The 18,427-nt window shown below is 34.7% G+C and overlaps 4 protein-coding genes and 1 non-coding gene across 7 annotated transcripts; 2 read left to right on the top strand and 3 right to left on the bottom strand.

The window, feature by feature from the left end:
• Positions 1-161: 161 nt before the first annotated feature.
• Positions 162-1,217, bottom strand: LOC7484333 (uncharacterized). Its single transcript, XM_024611849.2, has one exon. The coding sequence runs from the start codon at positions 1,029-1,031 to the stop codon at positions 348-350; it is 684 nt and encodes a 227-aa protein (XP_024467617.1). The 5' UTR covers positions 1,032-1,217; the 3' UTR covers positions 162-347.
• Positions 1,218-2,443: 1,226 nt separating this feature from the next.
• On the bottom strand, positions 2,444-7,149 carry LOC7485418 (probable carboxylesterase SOBER1-like). Of its 3 annotated transcripts, XR_002984615.2 has the most exons (7): positions 6,769-7,143; positions 4,648-4,700; positions 3,777-3,900; positions 3,553-3,674; positions 3,216-3,323; positions 2,788-3,131; positions 2,444-2,687 (listed from the first exon to the last, which is right to left on the bottom strand). XR_002984615.2 is itself a non-coding variant. In XM_002317160.4 (6 exons), the coding sequence occupies exons 1-6, from the start codon at positions 7,064-7,066 to the stop codon at positions 3,042-3,044; spliced, it is 795 nt and encodes a 264-aa protein (XP_002317196.1). In that variant the 5' UTR covers positions 7,067-7,143; the 3' UTR covers positions 2,766-3,041. The 3 variants fall into 3 exon arrangements, 2 of the variants coding, with proteins under 2 accessions (XP_002317196.1, XP_024467481.1); XM_002317160.4 differs by lacking the exon at positions 2,444-2,687 and having other exon boundaries at positions 2,766-3,131; XM_024611713.2 differs by lacking the exons at positions 2,444-2,687; positions 2,788-3,131 and having other exon boundaries at positions 3,210-3,323; positions 3,446-3,674; positions 6,769-7,149.
• Positions 7,150-8,392: 1,243 nt separating this feature from the next.
• LOC7485419 (mitochondrial pyruvate carrier 4) lies at positions 8,393-11,210 on the top strand. Its single transcript, XM_002316559.4, has 5 exons — positions 8,393-8,609; positions 9,179-9,277; positions 9,512-9,564; positions 10,610-10,683; positions 10,902-11,210. The coding sequence occupies exons 1-5, from the start codon at positions 8,555-8,557 to the stop codon at positions 10,945-10,947; spliced, it is 327 nt and encodes a 108-aa protein (XP_002316595.1). The 5' UTR covers positions 8,393-8,554; the 3' UTR covers positions 10,948-11,210.
• Positions 11,211-11,601: 391 nt separating this feature from the next.
• Positions 11,602-15,978, bottom strand: LOC7484334 (uncharacterized). Its single transcript, XM_002317161.4, has 3 exons — positions 15,341-15,978; positions 12,119-12,289; positions 11,602-11,967 (listed from the first exon to the last, which is right to left on the bottom strand). The coding sequence occupies exons 1-3, from the start codon at positions 15,734-15,736 to the stop codon at positions 11,896-11,898; spliced, it is 639 nt and encodes a 212-aa protein (XP_002317197.4). The 5' UTR covers positions 15,737-15,978; the 3' UTR covers positions 11,602-11,895.
• A 2,338-nt stretch (positions 15,979-18,316) lies between these two features.
• LOC112323441 (small nucleolar RNA snoR109) lies at positions 18,317-18,427 on the top strand. Its single transcript, XR_002979814.1, has one exon. It is a non-coding gene; the product is annotated as a small nucleolar RNA snoR109 (small nucleolar RNA).

The raw sequence follows: 18,427 nt of genomic DNA on the forward strand, positions 1-18,427 counted from the left end.
CATTTATCAAACAAAATTTACTACTCTAATGAGAAAGAGAACAAACACCTAATTAACTTGGATCATACAAATCATCAAGTTATGTTAAATATTTTTTTGATAGATTTTAATTTTAATGCTATTCATGGATTATCTTACCTAGCTAAAGAGATGATATAAAATTTGCTGGGAAAAACATCAAAATTGATGATGATTCAAGACTATAAACAAGGAAGATAAAAAAGAAACAAGAAGAAAATCCTTCCCTTTATGATCTTATAGCGAAATGCCAGAAAAGTAGTAGCCTGCAGGTTATACAACGAATTAAACCCACCAGCTCTCTTCCTTTCCTGGTTCCATCTAATTCACTAGCCCAAAACACCCCAAATCCTCTCCCCGATGAAGCTCACAAACCTCCTGACAGACCCTTTATCTGTCACTTCTTCTTCACCACAACCACCACCGCCACCAGCAGCAGCAGCAGCAGCAGCAACTTCACCCCCACCCCCGCCGCTTCTATTTTCATCCACTGAATTAGACTCGTCCATCCTGTGCTTCATTCTCAACTCTACCCTCTTGATTAACTCACCAGACCCTTGGCTATTTCCCTTCCTTTTCCTGTCTTTCTTGTTCTTTTTGCCGCTTGAAGAACTACTCTTTCCTTGTTTCAACAACCAATCCTCGAAAGCATCGATAATCTCATGAATGAGCTGTCGATTAGGAGACGAGTCCCATCTAATCCAGTAACTCATGTAACACCTAAAACAGTCACAGTTAAACATAGGAGGATGGTCATTATTGCTGCTGCTGCTGTTCTTGGTGTAAGAAGTTGTCTTTTGGCGAGAACTACTCTTGCGGCTATTCATATAGGACCAGTTGCTGCAGAGGATATTGTTACTGCTTGAGCAGGAGATAAGATAGGCCAACACCTCTCTGTCCTCTGGAGAAAGAGCTGCTGTGAGGGTCAGGATGGTGGCCGGAAGAAAGGACAGATGGTCTGATATTATTGGCGGCGATGGATGCACCGTGCCTTTACGGTATAGCTTCTTCATGATTGAGACTCTGGATAGATGCTGTAAAGAGAGGGAGGGAGGGAGGGAGAAGGGGATAGTAGAGGGCTATCTAATAGAGGCAAAGACTGGAAGTTAAAGACGTTGAAAGTTCGATGAAGGAGATGCCATATCATATATGTGAGGGGAGAGAGTATATGTGTGGCAAATGGCAAACACTCTCACACTTTGTTATAGTTTTTAAATTCATGTTTTTTAATATATATATATATATTAAAATATTTTTTATTTTAAAACCCCATCCCTCTGATACCGTGCTTCGTTACGACTCTTTAGGTTAATAGCTGAGTTATCATTATACTGCTTCAATTTACAGTATTTTATGTCTATATAAACAATAATAAAGATATTAAACTATTTTAAAATATTGTGTAATATATGAAAATAATTTAAAATATAAAAAATAATTGACCTAAAACAAAAAAAATTCCAATGTTTCAAAAAGAACTCGTGTGGGCAACGCTGTGATTCATGTATTTATTGTTGCGAGTGTTTGTTTATTTAAAAATATATTAAAATATTTTTTATTTTTAATATAAACACATTGAAATTATAAAAAAATTAATTTAATATTTTTTTAAATAAAATATATTTTTAAAATATAATCAAAAATAAAAAGTACAGTATGCAATTACCTGAGTTAGAGTGAATCACATTACAGAAAAGTAAGTACCGGTGTTACGGAACCTATAGTTATGTTTAGTCTGTGGTTCCTGTCTAGTCACTAAACTACCCCTCTTTAGACGCCGCTTTTCAGTTAAAGGGGTGGTGGAATTGATGGTCCATTAGGGCTATTTCAAGAATTTCTCCCAACAATACCACATTGCATATTTATTTATTTTCTTAGTTAAAGAAATAATTTCTAAACGTATATAATCTTACATTATTTCTTTTTCAGAGTTTAAATTTTTTTTTTCTAACTAGAACAATTTAATTTAATAAGTTGTATATAATATATCTAAGTTCTTTTCTTTAATTAAAAAAATAATTGTTAAACTCTCATAATTTAATTGGTTGAGAGCCTCTAACATGATTTTTTTTCCTAGCCCATATGATACACACACTAACACATTAAATTTTTATTTTTTGTATTTAATGACCTGTATATATAGTATATATATTAGCACATCAAAAAATTTTATACACATCAGCACATCAAAAATTTATCTAGCACATGCATTACAAGCATTGGTAGGTTATTTAAACGATATATGTAAGTCACCTCCAACTCTAAATTAGTTTTTTTTAGTGTTTATAAATTTATCTTGTCGGGATATTTTTCATGTATCCCTAGTATCTTATTTTTTCTTTCATTTTTTTTTCTCTTCTTTCTCCATTATTATTGTTGGACAAAAACTCCAATTTCACCCCGGTAAACTTCTTGGGACGGTTGATAATGTTGAAAAAAATTTATGCATTATTCCCTTGTAACAAGCATTGGGTCACATCTTTGCTTCCATGAAATTATTCATAGCCATGTCTTGGAAGATAAGCACACGAGTTCGTACTTGTATTCACGAGACCTTCACTTTTTGCTGTCCCACAGGCCACACAGTCTTCAGCTGTGACAGTTTAACCGCAAGCTCTAAATAGTGGCCATCTTAGCAATTTCCTCCTGCCTCCGGTGCATGTCAATCCCTGAGCAGAATTGTTTTAATACAGCTCAATAAGTGGGGCATGATTTAATTCAAGCCATTTGCTTGCATTCCCATGAAGTGGATAAAGCATACAGAGTTACCATTTTATTTGATGATCTCGCAACCCAACTGTCGAGGGCAGAAGAGTTTGTAGAAATACAGCATCCACCATCAGTATATGACAATGCTCAAAATATTTCAGCAGTTGAATGCTTGACACTGGAATCATTTTACCACAACGTGCATAATAATATCTGAATATTTGTCCCCCCCCCCCCCTAAATGTGATAGATTCTACCAAATAACCCTAGAGCTATGACATGAAGCTTATGCAAGTTCAACAGTACCCAAAACTCTACGAAGAACTTGGCAGGCGAGTCTTGATCCACGATTCCAGGTATTTCAACTCTGCGTTGCTTATTGAATGGCCAAGACCAGGATAAGCCTGCACAAGTGCAGATGATCGGCAGGTTTCATACATTGAATGATAAAAAAAATGAAATTTTATTGAGAGAACATGATGTATCACCTTAAACTCGCAGCTTATACCAGCTTGTTCAAGGAAAGGGGGGCCTGCTTGTCCAGCTTCAAACAATACTGTTGCGTCAGCCATTCCATGTAACCACAGAATAGGTGTCTGCGCAAAGTTAAACAATGGATCAATCTCATGAAATCCAAGAAGTGATATACTTGTTACAAGTAAATCACTCGGAGAATGATAAATGGATACAACTACAAAAGAACAACGTAGCTGGCTACCACAGAAACATGAAGACAGCAGAGGAAACTATCTTCGAATAAAATACTGGGGAATCAACATGCTCCCACTCTAAGATTAGAAAGCATTTGTCTTTAGCAAGACGTACCCTCTTCGCATCTGGTGAAACCTGTTCCATGATAGAAGAATTAAAAGGAACCCATCCACTGAAGACTGCTCCACCTCCTAGAGTTTTTGGGTACAGCAGAATACTGGACAAGGTCAAGGCACCTGTAAGAAGTTGTTAGATATCAGGGGGTCCTGAAAAATAGAAAAAAAAAAAAAAAGAGATCAATTTTCAAAGTTGTGTGGGTTTGAGGGATAGAAAGAGACCTCCTTGGCTGAATCCACACACAAAAACATTCTCAGGATTTGTCCCTGCAGCTATTTCCTTGTCTATCATTGCATGCACATGCTGAACAGCTTTCAACAAACTACTTTCATCTTTTGGAGAATCCTGGAGCAAGTCAGCAAAACAAACTAACTAAAACACAAGCAAAATCTGGCATCAAAAGCGTCCAACATCTTGGATGTTTGAGGAAAATACTGGTGGGACCATCTCAAGATTTGAACCAAAAAATGACAAATATGTTTCTTTATCACTCAACATCGCATGAGACTTGCAAAGCTTATTCCATAGCTAGGTCCTCTGCGAATATTTTATTTCAACACAAAATTAGATATTTTAAAACTGAAACAAACAAAGAAACCAGTGATATAGTGCGTGCCAGTCAAGGGTAACAATTCAATCAAACTCCAGCTACAATATTCAAAATATAACTGGTCTATTCTTTCTGTATCAGAAGATTAAGATAATAATGGATTGTGAACAATCAAAAATTGATGTAGAAACACCATGAAGCAAGAGTACACAAGCTTCTCGCTGAAATGGCTAGACAAAAAGGGTTGTCAGACTCTTCCGGAAAAGATGGAGAGAGTTGGCTGGTGAACCAAAGAACAAGAACAACAGGTGGAAAAAGGATTTGCCTATGCTAAGAAATTTGCAGACAGCAAGGAAAATAAATATCCAACCAGAAGAATTAACAATGAATCCCTTGCGAGCACCATTTTATTTCCAGCAATAGTTCAAAGTACAAAGTAGGTGTCAATGAAATAGTTTAATGTCATGAGATTGGAATAGGTGAATTGGGATCAAGAGGTCTGAAGAGAACAATCTGAAAAGAAGTAACAAAGCTTCACTTACAGCTGTCACAGGAATCTCATGGATGTCAAACCATGATGGCATTTTAGCACCATCTACAAGGACAAATCACAAACTAATTAGTAAAGCAATGGATTACATGGAGAAAAAAATTCAAAATATCTTACAGCTAAAAAGAAATTATAAGGTCGCACACAGAATGAGCTCATTCCAAAGCTATTGGTATATAAGACCAGAACTTAAAAATTTTGAAAAGAAGGGGGGATAGGATCCATCAAGCAACCAGAAAAACACACCCAAAAGAAGGAAATTAGGAGGCTGAACATGGTCTGGAACTCTATAATTATGTAAAAACCTGCCCCGCCCAAAAAAACAAAGGAGGGATTGTAAAGATTAGAGTAAATGGAAACAATGAAAAAATAAATCAATATTCAAAAGTGATAGTCCGCCAAATTGGTTTGAACAATCATAAAACAGATAAATAGTAAGAAAAATAGAGCAACTGAAAGAAAGACACAGAAAGCACCACATGCTATGATATTCAACCCACTTCTGCCACTGATTTAATTTGTTTCAGGGAAATGACAGCAAACTATCTCATCCAACGTCCTGTGTAAAGATCTTCACAGTGATATCCTCTTTTCACTAATTCTTTTCTGTTTGTTACCATTAAAATAACAATTTATAAAATAGTTGATAAAGACATGAAATTTCCAGCCTTTTCACTTCTCATCCTGTTAAATCCCCGCCAAACTCTTAACATTATTAATTGATCAATATTCACAGTACTAACAAACTGTATATTGCAACATTCACTCTAAGATCATTCCTAATCGATAAGCAACTGGTAACAAGCAGGGTTTAAGCATCAATTGAGAAGTGATCAATCAGGTGGTTCTCCTCCATGATCAGTCTAACCATTTTGAACAAACAATGCAACAGCTATTTCCAACAATTTTATACATACACACAAAGATCAGAGAATTTTTCTCATATTGAGCCCTATGAAAATATTATTCAATGACTACACACAAAGAGGGAACCATGAAAAAGCAAATCAATTCCTGAGAATACAGAAAACCCTTTACTACCACCCACAACAATGACCGGCTAATCTAACTAGAAAAGTTGTCCAGATCATCAGTCAGAGATTAAATGAATCAAACACATCACCTCCTCAATTATCTGAACTAAATGGAATCGTTAATCTTTAACTTAAGGCACTGAAATTAACAAGATCGTTAAAAAAAACAACAAAGAGTCACATAAAAATGAGGTTAAGTAAGCATAAATGAAGCAATACCAAAAGGTGATAAGCCTTATAATTGGCATGAACAATCATAAAACAGATGAACTGCAACAGAACAGTGTAAAAAAGAAACAAGGGAAAGACCTCCATAAAATCCCTCATGGTGTGATATTCTTAAACTCAGAGAATTGTGCCATTAAATTGGTTTTGTTTAAGGTAAATCGCTGCATTTTATCCACTGATTCAATGTCCTACGCGGTCTCAAATTCCAAAAGTAATGAATCTTGTACACTATTGAAAACTCAGAGCAACAAAATAGGCTTCTCAAGATCTCCTCTCCCACTCTTGGTAGCTTCATTTTACACTCTCTCTTCCTTACCGCCAAAATAGCAGCTCATAAATGAACTAAAAGGCATCAAATCTCCAACTTTTGAACTTCAACTCCTTGTCAGCCTTCATAAAAATTCTATCTTCATAACCAATATTCACAATGCTAACATGCTCTATTTTAAAACATCGATCTAATCTCATTCTCATCAAGATGTAATTGACCACTTAATCTCTTCCATTAACAGTCCAGAAAATACAAACACTATCAGCGATAGGTAGAGCCTACATTCAGTGGATTCACAAAAAGGGATCAATCAAAATTGAAGAGCAAACCAATGCGTAAGATGGAAAAATATATAAAACCCATAAATCACACCCATAACAACAAGTCCCACATAACTAGAAATTTCATTCAGAACCCTAAACAAAGATTCACTGATTTAAAGACAAGGAAAAAAAAAAACTTAAACTAAATTTGGCATAAAACCTATAATTAATAGCACTAAATGAACAAGATCATTAGAAAAAACAACAAAAACAGAAACATTGTTACAATATATGTAAGGATATGGCTTGGGGCTTACAGTTGCAGGAGACAGGAGCAATAGGAGCAGAAGGGAAAGACCATTTGGTGGTACGAAATTCAGGAGAAGTGAAGAGGGTCTTGATGGGCTCATTGGCAGGGCCTGAGTCACCCAATCCATGAAGCCATAGTACAAAACTACGAGCAGCAGCCATGGATTGCTGTTTTTGAGAAGAAGAAGGGTTTTTCGACTGCAAGAAAACTGATGCTATGAAGATGGCGGTGCTCAAGAGGAGGGTTAATGAAAAGATTGCAATTGGCCTTCTTCTTGCTGTGAGTGTGAGCAGAACCTGATGCATTGTTTTTGGTCTTCCATGGCGACTTCCTTTTTATATTTTTGTTTTGCCAAAACCAAACCGAACCTGTTTTCTCAACGTATTATTATTATTTCCCAATTTTTTGGGTTTAGTTATAAATGAAATAAAAATGGTATGTAATTAAAGTGTTAACTGATTTCAGCATGGTTATTCAACCCAGCCAAGGTTGTTCTGGCTAGTAAATTGGGTCTCAGGTTAATTAAAAAAAATAAAATATTTTATATAAAAAAATAGTTTATATAAATATAAATTATATATAATTATCTATCATACAAAAGTTAAAAAAACAATTATCTTACATTAAAAAGTTAAAAAACATTTCATATAGATATAAATTATATATATAGCTATCTCACATCACTATGTATTCATAAATTAATTTTATATTTTTTAGATTTATAAATATAAAATATAAAAGATAGATCTCACCTGAGTTTTGAGTTGACCTGGCAAGTCACTTAGATTTGACCAAAACAAATTACAAACCTGAATTTTGCTCGTTTAAAACCTGGCTAAAGTTGTCCGGGTCTCAGATTAACCCGCCAGACGTATACTAGTAATTGGATTTTTGTATAATAAAAATAATCTTTATGGGCAATTTCTTTTCTATTTTCAAAAGAATCAATCTCTTCTCATTTTAGATAATAAGGTTTAGGGATGAAGTTGTAAAATGGATTAGGTTTTTCATAGGTTGTAATCTTAGGTTAGTGAAGTAACTGAGTTTATCACTGCAAAACAAGTCTTATGTTTAAATTAAGAAAATATAAGATGAAAACAATGTACAAGAAAGTAAAAAACATCAGAAACATAAAATTTATCTCCTCTCTTACAATTATTAGGGACTAAAATATAAAAAAATAAAGTTTAATGAATAAAATGTAAGCTTTTAAAAAAAACAAGAACTAAATTGTAAAAAAGCAAGCCTCTTGAACATAAAAAAAATATAGAATATATGCTATTAATTTTTGTCCTTGTTTTTATATTTTTTTTAAATGAACCATATAATCTTATTTCATAATAAAAATCTGTGTGATGTAAAAATAAATTTTGTTACAGAGAGCATGTAAAGCGAAGCAAACCCTAATGCAGAAGAATGTTCCAACATAACATTCAATCACAAAAATAATAATAATTAATTAATAAACAGTGAAAAATATTCAACCAAAAAAATGATATTAATAATGCCGTGAACAAGCTGTGAATTACCAACATATTGATTTCTAAAAATAAATAAATATTATTGTAGTTTTTTTCAAATTTTTGTTAATGCTAATTTATTAATTATTATTTGTTAATTATTAAGAGGGTCAACGTGTGGCCACATACCACGAAACGATTGCGGAGACGCCAGCAAGATAGAGGAGGGCAAGCCACTGAACAGGCAAAGGCGACCGACACCGAATCTCTGTCACCTCTCCTCGTGTTCTTTCTACTTCGGTAGCTAGGGTAGGGTTATTGACTGCTTCATCCATGGCGACATCGAAGCTACAAGCTCTGTGGAATCACCCAGCCGGTCCCAAAACCAGTCAGTTTTCCTTTGCTAAAAAACTTTTCTTTTCTTTCGCTGAATTATACATTCCAAGCTTAGCTATTCAGAATTTCTTCCGATCCGATCCGATCCGCGACTAAAAAATTTATCACCTGCGATTAGATTGGATTCAGATTTGTGTGTTCTACGTTAAACAATCCAATTTAATTCTTTTAATTTCATTCCTCTGTATTTTATTTTTTTATCAATCTTCTCTGTTTTCTTAGAATTATTTTGATAAATATTGGATTGATTTTCATCCCATTATATATTTTAATCGGGGAACGGCTATAATATGATGGCCCAAATCAGCTAAATGGCTTTTCATCAAGAGGGATTATCTCAAGTTTGGCTTGCAGCCTCGTGATGGGTTTTGTCCTGGGTAGATAGGTGGCACCTATAGCTTATAAACTGTATAAGCCATCGACTCCTGGTGCGGTATATTGGTATTATTAGTATATATAAGCTAAAAGAATGTGCTTTTAAGACTCTGAATATATTGGCTGGCGAGGATGCTGTTTGATTTTGATTTCAATAAATATTGTTTGTTGGGTTGGTTTTTGCAGTTCATTTTTGGGCACCTACTTTTAAATGGGGTATTAGCATTGCCAATATTGCTGACTTCGCTAAACCTCCGGAAAAACTGTCCTACCCTCAGCAAATAGGTAAAGTACCCATCCATCCATGGCTTTGTCTCTTTCATATTTTATGCACTCATATTCCATGTATGTTGTTGTGCATTTTTAGTGTATGCAAGCCTATAGCTGTCTCTACCTGTCATGCACGTCATCTTGCATCACGTTGAGAGCAGAAGCTTATTCTTCTCTTGCCTGATTCGATACTGATAATATTGTATTACTCTATTTTACTCTCACTTTTGTCATTTGGTTGGTTTCCAGCGGTCACTTGTACTGGAGTTATATGGTCACGCTACAGTACTGTAATTACACCAGTAAGTTTTGAGAACCACTTGGTCCTTTTTTTTTTTTGTTATGCCTGTCTTTGCGTGTGTGATTTGTATGTTGGGTGTTTCTAGCTTTAGCAGTTTAGATTTAGATCCGAACGATATAAGTGTGCTAGTTGCTGATTTTAGGTAAGATGATGAGGGCAATCTGAATTTTGGTGGAGTACTAAATGAAATGTTATACTAGTAACCAGTGATTACTGTTTGTATAGCCTGATCATATGTATTTGCTCTTTTATAATAAGAGTATGTGGATCATGTGTATTTTCTCTTCTATAAGATAACCTGCAAGAGAAGCTTTCATTGGAAAAGGTTGAATTTTATTAGTAATTTTAATTGAATTGGTGCCGTGGAATGATGGATAGGCTCCGGTGAGTTTCTCATTTAGAAAACATGGGGAATTTTCCTCCATAAATTAAATGAAAATTGTGGTATTATTCGGTGAGCAGTCACTGGAACTTGATTTGGTCTGATGAATGAATTCCCATCAACATTTGGGAAACGAGAGACAAGTTGGGCAAGGCATTGGATCATGCAATTCTAGTTCTCATCTCATAGGAATAATAGTAACACTTGTGCGCATTACTTCTCTGAAATTGAAAATTTGTTAGCAGATGCTAATTTCCCATTTCTATGTATATTGTGATCAAATCCTTGTTTGCAGTGGAATTTGCTACTTGGAGAGAAAGAAAGAAAAGAAAAGTAATAACGAATAGTGTATACACATTCTCATTCTCATAGGTGAATGATTTGATGCTGAACCAACACAGAGAAGGGAACTCGAAAATAAGAAAAAGAAAGGGCATGGTGTATCTGCTCTTGCACTTCTTCCTTCTTAGTATCATATCAAGGAAAATAATATCTGTTTTGGTTGCTATCCCTGAACTTCTTGCAAACATTTAAGATAGGATTTGTGCATGCACGTAGACTGGTGTGGGTCCTTGCATGGTCATGTTTGCATATGCTATCATGTTGGTTGTAAATTTGTGTTATTTGATTTTAACCTTTTCCTTTTTTTGGCTCCATATTGCAGAAAAATTGGAATCTATTTAGTGTAAATGTTGCGATGGCTGCAACAGGCATCTACCAACTCAGTCGCAAAATACAGTAAGTTTTTCTTGAATTGCTGTGCATCTTCTTATGGAATCTTGGCAGTAGAAAGTTAGGTTCTCTCTCTCTAGTTCCATTATTGCTACGGATAGCTCATCCTGATATGTTGAATCATCCATGATTCTCTTGCTGTACTCTTGTCCGCATTTTTCACTACTGTTATTGGCCATGGCGTTAGCTGGACAGATTTTTAATCACTTCTTCTACATCTTCAGGCACGATTACTTTTCTGAGGAAGAAGCTGCTGTTGCAAAGGAATAATGATGAAAACCTGCTGCTCTCTTTGGTCTTCCTGTAATGAAGTCATTCTGCCTTCTTGCAAGGCTTTGGATAGTTTAGTTATGATTTGAATATGGCAATTGTTGTTGTGCTTTTCAAGCTACAAGTGTTCGCCGTTGCTCATTTCCCCATGAATTAATAATTTGCAGTTCATCACGTCGATCAAGATTGTTGTTGTGCTTTTCAAGCTACAAGTGTTCACCGTTGCTCATTTCCCTTGAGTTAATAATTTGCAGTTTATAACAGTGTGAGCCACCGTAAAATTTCACTTCGTAAATTGCTTTTAAATCTTTCGTTTTTATTGCCCCTCGAGCTCCATAGGTTCGAACAGCATACATTGTATGCAATCATGATCTATATCTTTAGAAGACAGACTATAATAAATATACACCAGTAGGTTTTTATAAATGCAGACCATCTGCATGCATCAGTATGGCATCAATCCAAATTTTAACAAGCAGCTTCACAGATAGCATTCGAGTTGTTGGTCAAGAAACAAAGCCCACTGATTCACAGATCAATCCTAACATGGTACATCAAAGTTCAGAAAAGTCATGAATTATGTTTACAACATAAAGATCCAACCATCTCCAAGATAACCAGGAAAAAAGAGAAAAAAAAACGAAAACAAAGAAGGGGAAAAATTCAGTAATTCAATGATTAAAAAATAGATGTCGCAATCGGTACAAGTTGCAATCAGCTCAGTAGAGAGCTACAAAGGTACAAGCTTTTTGCCACTGACACACTTGCCCTCGGTAACTAGTAAGCAAATAGATCATTGGGGAAATTGTCTCTCCAACAAATAGACCCTTTTCATAGATCCTATATGTCAAATAATCTGAAGAAAGGATTCCGCAATGTACCAACACTACTCAATTTAACCCTTTTCAACTTCCCATCTCTGGACCTGCTTTTGAATCGGAGTCGCCGTCAAGAGACCAAGCCTAAACTCAAATCCAAAGTGCTTTCATTCAGATCTTGTCGTACCACTTGATTATCATCCTGAGAATGAAGTAAATGTTTGAGCCAAAATTAGACGAAAACTTGAAGCTAAGTAAACTCTGGGTGTCAAGAAGGCGATATGGACTTTTCAAACAAGATAATCTTATATAGATGATGGTAAATAAGAATAGAAATTCATAAGCCAATTCACCTCATTTTCTTCCATGGGTATATCATTTATGTCAGGTTTTTCTTCAGCGCTGTCACTCTTGGAAACTAGTTCTGCTTTAGGGTCAGTATCATTCAGTTTAGATTCATCATCAACCTTTTCTAAGGCCTCTTGTTCTTCAGCCTCTTTCTTCTGTTTCTCTAGCAGATCAACCTGCGTTGTCAAACAGCCAAAATAATGGGCAATAAGCTAAGTTAACAACACAAATGCAAACTAATACTTGAATGGACCTCATCACCAAAGCATAAATGCATTTTCTGGCTTTTTCAAAAAATGAATTTTTCCATGAAGAAGCCAGAGGAAGCAGAGCTCTTTTACAAAGTAGTATTATCACGATGATTAATCATGTGAAACAAAAATTAGTAACAGGTGTCATTCCAAACAAATCTAAATTAACCTGGTTTCATCAACAACACCCCCCCCCCCAAAAAAAAAAAAAGAAAAAAAAAAGAAAAAACCAGCACCCCCAAACAATTTTCAACAGTAACACACACCAATATCTCTTGAATTTTGACCATTTGATTATTAATCATTTAGCTTTTGAAACAAAACTTGGATCCATCACACTAATTTTTGGTAGGAACCAAACCCTTCCACCAGTTTTTGCTAAATTACTTCTGCCGCTTAACAGTATACTTGCCAAGGGGTCTTACCCTTTAGTCCCCATTGTCTTTCGCCATACCCTTGTTCCACATTTTGACATGTAAGAGCGCATAAATCCAAAAGTTCCCAGTCTCCAAAAGCTCCTTATCAACTGGTTCCACCATAACACAATGGAAATCTATGGTTCCATGCACGAAGATCCATAAGCTTCCGTGAAAAAAAAACACTACCCAAAGAAGCTTCTGCTCTTCCATTTAGCTTTCCAATGAAATTCAAGTATCACACCAGTGTGCTCAAGTTTACACAAGGCCCTCAAAAACAGAAGTTTACACCCTTAAAGAGGTTCCAGACAGCCTCTCATATTTTCCTTTGGTGAATTAAAAAAAAATAGTAAAAAAAGCACAGTTTCCAGACCTTGCACTCTCCTATCAAAATTTCATTTCACTGCATCTCTATCAACAACAACTTCAACCCAGTTACTGCTTGGCCCGCAGGTCAAGCAAACCACCAAACAATTAAAAACCACTCTCCTTATGTGCACCAAATACACCAATGTTTTAATAGTGTGCAACAAATAGAACAGAAGAAAAACTGACAAGAATTTTGTCCATGCAACTGTTTCAAAATGAGTGGTAGGACCATCTTCATGCCACCATGTAAGCACCATGTCTTGGAAAGCTAGAAGAATGATGAGCATAGAGCTTGTTTCTAAAGATGCATAGTTTTGTAGCCCTATACATATGATGTAAGACTGGATTACTTCAATCTTATAAAGATACCCATAGTGTATAAAATTTTAAGGCACGCCGTGTCAGATCCATTGAATCACTTTTGTACGACAGATAATGCCATGCATATTTCTTGACATTCCAATAATGATCTATCACCACTTAAACTTAAACTAGGAAGTCAAGTTGCAGGTTCTTGACTTGCTATAACATTAATTCACAAACTGACCAAACAATCAATAGACAGAATTGAACAATAATTTTTGCCACTGCCTTGTGATTTAAAAATCTATAGCATTCCTTTGACAATACCCACAATAATTCTAGGCACACTAGATCATCATTTACAAGCTCGGTTTATCAGTTTCTCTTATTCTTAAGGATAAGAGCAATTCAATTCAACAAGGACAAGAAAACTGACTCTAAAAATCTCTCCAAAGAAGGCTTTTGTTGATTACTTCAAGGCATTCCAATTTCAAAAGCCTTGTTGAACATAGCTTGGAACATGAGGGTGATTACATTTATAGAGATTATGATGCTGAACTGTATTTTCCAAAATATGGTATTTGTACAGCTGAATCTACCAGCTCCTTGTCCTTATAACCATTCAAATAAATTAAGAAGTGACAACAAAGCACCAACAAGGGCATGGGTACCATACACTTTAAAGTAAAAGAAAATATCCCGAGGTTAGTTGATATATATGCTAGCTACTCAGACAAACCCAAGTTCCAATTGAACCATTGAGTGCATCCACCGATGCCTGACTTGGACCACCAGCACTTCCTCTAGTTTATCCAGTGTTTATCCAGAATCCTAGTTTACCCTTTTGTTTGCACTAAGTGAATGAAAAAAATGGAAAACACACAAGATCAGCATAAACATGATTTTGTTCTCGCATTCATTTCAGCTGAACATTATTCTACTTTCCATGCTGAGTTATCATGAAGCATGAAAGAGAAGTAAAAAGTCAACAGCCAAAATCCAACAGCATTAATGGCTAAAGAACATGGACTTCAGAAGAACTTGGTCACGCAAAACACAACACAGCTGATCAAGCCAACCTTAGTCGCACCCATCTAGAATCTAAACCAAAATCTAACTATACTGATTACCACACAACCAATCATATCAAAACCCATTCAAGTTTTTTTTTTTTAATCAAATGCATCCTTTAAAGTCTTTATAACTGTGACTACCTGGCGTGTACTTGTCACTATCCAACAATGTAATGCTCCTCACAACTAACTGACTAAGGAAAACATTTTGGGACCAGGAGAATATTACTAGCTGTAAACCCACCAATGGAATGAGAATGGAGTCTATACCCTAGTACATGTCTGAAAAATCTAGAAAAAATGTCACATGGTTAAAGTATCTCAACTTCACAATCTACAAATTCTACTAAAGAAGAAATCTTTCACCGCCAAGTCCACATTGTCCTAGGGTGATTGAGAACTATAACTTTGAAATCCTACTAAAGTCGCAATCTTTCTCCCTATCAAGCCCAAACCATCCTCGCATAACTACAAAATCATCATCGGGACGACTTGTTCACTCAAAGATCCTTTAGATTTTCCAAAGTAAACATCAAAACAAGCAAGCAAAAATACAAAACTGCAGAAAAATAAAAACTTTCAAAAAGCCCGACCCACAATTTCATGAAATCCTAACAATCTTACAAAACCCATTAACAATTTACTCCAAAATCTCTACTTCTGACTACCAAAACAAAACCACTGTTCATCCAGAACCCAGATCTAAATCGGCCAATCCAGTTACACACGACCCCAAATAATTTCTAAAATCAAAATCCCAAAAATATAAAAAAATTAACCCAATCGAAACCAAACCAAAAGGGGGGAAAAGGTACCGGAATGTATTTGAATTTACGCCTGGGAGGCTCATCGGGGGCGTCGCCGTTGGAGAGATTAGCATTGTTTTTATTATCATCATTGTTGCTGTTACCGTTGTTGTTAGTGGCAGGAGAAGGAGAAGAAGAACCGTTGGATTGAGACAAAGGGGTCCACTTATAAAGCAAGAGATGGGAGCCGTTATTACCGTTAGAAGAGCTTGAATTGTTAGCAGCGGCAGTGCCATTACTAATAGCGTTATGGTGATGCGAATGAGTGTTGTTATGGTTTGATGAAGATGACGGAGGGGTTACGTGGACCCATCTCTTCTTCCACTTCCTAACCGGCCCGCTGAACACCGTGGCCGGCCCGTACCGAGTCGAAGATCTCCCCAGCCGCGCCCCGACTCCTTCCATTATTGCTTTCAAATCGGTGCCGGATCGCGCACCCACTACTCCAAAACTAAGTATTAATCTTTTTCTGTCTTTTCTTTTCTTGTAGAGTTGATTAGAAGGGAAAAAAAAATAAAAAATTTCTTCTCTTTGAAATTGACTTCTTGCCTCCTCTCTTCTTTATTTTTCTTGGAACGAATATAGGCAGAGAGGACGGACAGCTGGGTTTTCGGTTTCGGTTTCGGGTTCGGGTTTTCGGGTATGGGTATTTTACTTCAGGGGCACTTTCCAGGATGGAGATGTAAGGTTTATTAATTGGTGATTTTTTGGATTTTTATTTCTTTTTAGAAATAGATGCTGATATTGTAAGGCTTTATAAGTGGTTTTAATATAATTGTTAAATTCGACAGGCTCATTAGTTAATTTTAAAAAAATTATAATTTAAATTATATCTTTTATTAAATCAAATGAAATATTAACATGATAAATTTGGTTAATTCGATTATTATTTTATATAATTTAATTGATAAGTTCAAACTTGATTATAAATATATAAAAAAAGCATCAAATATAAAAAAAGAGCATATTTTATAAAACACAGTCGAATATATAATTTTACACTTTTTTTTTTTTGGAGTCTAGCATCAAATAGATTATGAGAGTGTTTGAGAGAGTGGTAGTGGTTATTTTTAAAAGTTTTTTTTATTTGAAAATATTAAAATGATATTTTTTTTATTTTTAAAAAATTATTTTTCATATCAACACATCAAAATAATTCAAAAACATAAAAAAATTAAATTAAAAAATTGTTCAACCCTTGTTTAAAACACAATGTCAAACAATGACTATAATAACTATAGTTTTTAAACTCAGTCCGGCCTGGTGAGTCAACTAGAACTCGGCTAATCCAGGGCTGAAATCGGGTCAGGTTTAAGAAAAAAATAAGGAAAGTCAAAAACCCAGCTAACCCGACAGGTTGACCCGGCAAAACCTGGTCAAAAACCCGGTTGCAGCCCGTTAACTATTTATTTTTTAAAACTAAAACGACATTGTTTTAATTTATAAAAAAAATTGAGGTTTTCCAGGTAACCCCGGATCTTGAGTCGGATCGACTATCAAGCCGAGTTTAAAAACTCTGATAATAACTATAAACTTTGGCGATTTGTGAGGCATTTACCTGTAAAAGTTTAAGCCATGGATCACATGAGTATTGAATTACTTAAATGAGTATTAATTTCCTTGTATAAAACTTACACTCTTTAGGTATAAGTTTGATACATCTTCGGATAACACTTATCTGAGATTGGAGTTGCTAGAAGATGAGAGGTGAAACTAGAAGACTGCGATCCATGGTTGTTTTTTAGCTCAAAATAATCTTATGAAGTTTAATAGTTTTTTTCATTTAAAATTTTCATTTGTTATATTAAATTACCCATTTTATTTAACAAAAAATAACAATTTAATGCAGAATATATGACTATTTTATTAGTTTTTATGTGGAAATAATTTTTGTATCTCAATACGTTTTTTTAGCCCTCACAACATCAAATGTATTTACAAAAAGTGAAAAATTAAAATTAAAAATATTTAACTAAAAAAAAACTTATTTACTAAAGGTGCAGGTGGATTATTTTGGAAAAGCACATAAAAGTTTATTAGGAGGATGGTGGATGTTATTTTTTAAAATATTTTTCGTTTAGAAATATATTAAATTTTTTTTTAACATTGACAAATCAAAATGATAAAAAAAATAAAAATTTATAAAAATATAGTTGGATCGCAATGCTAAATAACCTATACATGAGTAGCTAGTATGACTAATATATATCCTAAACTGTTTAAAACCCTAGAATCCATCCATCAAATTTCTTTCTATTAGCCTATGATGTGGATGTTGTTGTTTAATTTCAAACATTTTTTTTTACTAAAATTTTTATATTGATTTTAAAACACCACAAAAACATTTATTTAATTTAGTTTTGATTTTCAATTCTATATATAAAAAAACTAGACCAAATTGAATCAATAAGTATAGTAAAGTTTATAAAAAATAATTTAACTAAAAGCTCATTAATCAAAGTCTATTTGAACTTATTTAATTTTAATAAAAATAAAATTAAATCTAAAAAATTTAATAAATAAATATAATTCTTTTTTGGGCTCAATTTAATTTGATTCAAATTTTAAAAAAAATAATTATTTTAATTAAAGTTTTTATGGATACAACTCCCGGTGTAAAACGTATGACAAAAAGGGGCTGCAAAAGATAAGAGGCGGGCCGGCAACCTATTCCAAGCAAAGGTCCAATGGGCCTTTTAATGGAAACAAAGGAAAGAATCGAATAACATCTTTAGGCGGCTGAGATGTTTCTTCCACCACCACCACCACCAAGATCTCTTCGTATAAATAGCAGCCTTCAGCTCTAGGGTTTTATCTACACTTTCACAAATTTTCTCAGCTGGGTCTGTCTTTCTGATCTCCTTCCTTTGATCATCTTCTTTCATTTATGTTGCATAGTATAGTACATGAACTGTCTAGGTCTAAGCTAAGCTACATGTACCAAGGGGAGGTGTTAAAAAAATGGCCTTCTCCTTGTTGCCAAAGCGGCTGTAGCTATATCAATCCAACTGGCTGAGAAGCTAACTGGCCGGCTATTGTGTGAGATTGATTTTCTATCTCCGATCGATAGATCTGCTTACCGAGCTTCTCACATTC

The sequence above is a fragment of the Populus trichocarpa genome, chromosome 11, assembly GCF_000002775.5.
Source record: "Populus trichocarpa isolate Nisqually-1 chromosome 11, P.trichocarpa_v4.1, whole genome shotgun sequence".
In the NCBI taxonomy this organism is placed as follows: domain Eukaryota; kingdom Viridiplantae; phylum Streptophyta; class Magnoliopsida; order Malpighiales; family Salicaceae; genus Populus; species Populus trichocarpa.

What these genes read in the sequence shown, in the direction of transcription:
- LOC7485419 (XM_002316559.4), top strand. Translation starts at nt 8,555, where the DNA reads ATGGCGACATCGAAGCTACAAGCTCTGTGGAATCACCCAGCCGGTCCC. An exon ending in ACAGTACTGTAATTACACCA is followed by an intron (nt 9,565 to 10,609) that starts GTAAGTTTTGAG and finishes TCCATATTGCAG; the next exon opens with AAAAATTGGAATCTATTTAG. An exon ending in CAACTCAGTCGCAAAATACA is followed by an intron (nt 10,684 to 10,901) that starts GTAAGTTTTTCT and finishes CTACATCTTCAG; the next exon opens with GCACGATTACTTTTCTGAGG.
- LOC7485418 (XM_002317160.4), bottom strand. Translation starts at nt 7,066, where the DNA reads ATGCATCAGGTTCTGCTCACACTCACAGCAAGAAGAAGGCCAATTGCA. An exon ending in TGCTCCTGTCTCCTGCAACT is followed by an intron (nt 4,701 to 6,768) that starts GTAAGCCCCAAG and finishes TTGTCCTTGTAG; the next exon opens with ATGGTGCTAAAATGCCATCA. An exon ending in TTTCACCAGATGCGAAGAGG is followed by an intron (nt 3,324 to 3,552) that starts GTACGTCTTGCT and finishes AACTTTGCGCAG; the next exon opens with ACACCTATTCTGTGGTTACA.
- LOC7484334 (XM_002317161.4), bottom strand. Translation starts at nt 15,736, where the DNA reads ATGGAAGGAGTCGGGGCGCGGCTGGGGAGATCTTCGACTCGGTACGGG. An exon ending in GTAAATTCAAATACATTCCG is followed by an intron (nt 12,290 to 15,340) that starts GTACCTTTTCCC and finishes TTGACAACGCAG; the next exon opens with GTTGATCTGCTAGAGAAACA. An exon ending in TACCCATGGAAGAAAATGAG is followed by an intron (nt 11,968 to 12,118) that starts GTGAATTGGCTT and finishes CTTCATTCTCAG; the next exon opens with GATGATAATCAAGTGGTACG.
- LOC7484333 (XM_024611849.2), bottom strand. Translation starts at nt 1,031, where the DNA reads ATGAAGAAGCTATACCGTAAAGGCACGGTGCATCCATCGCCGCCAATA.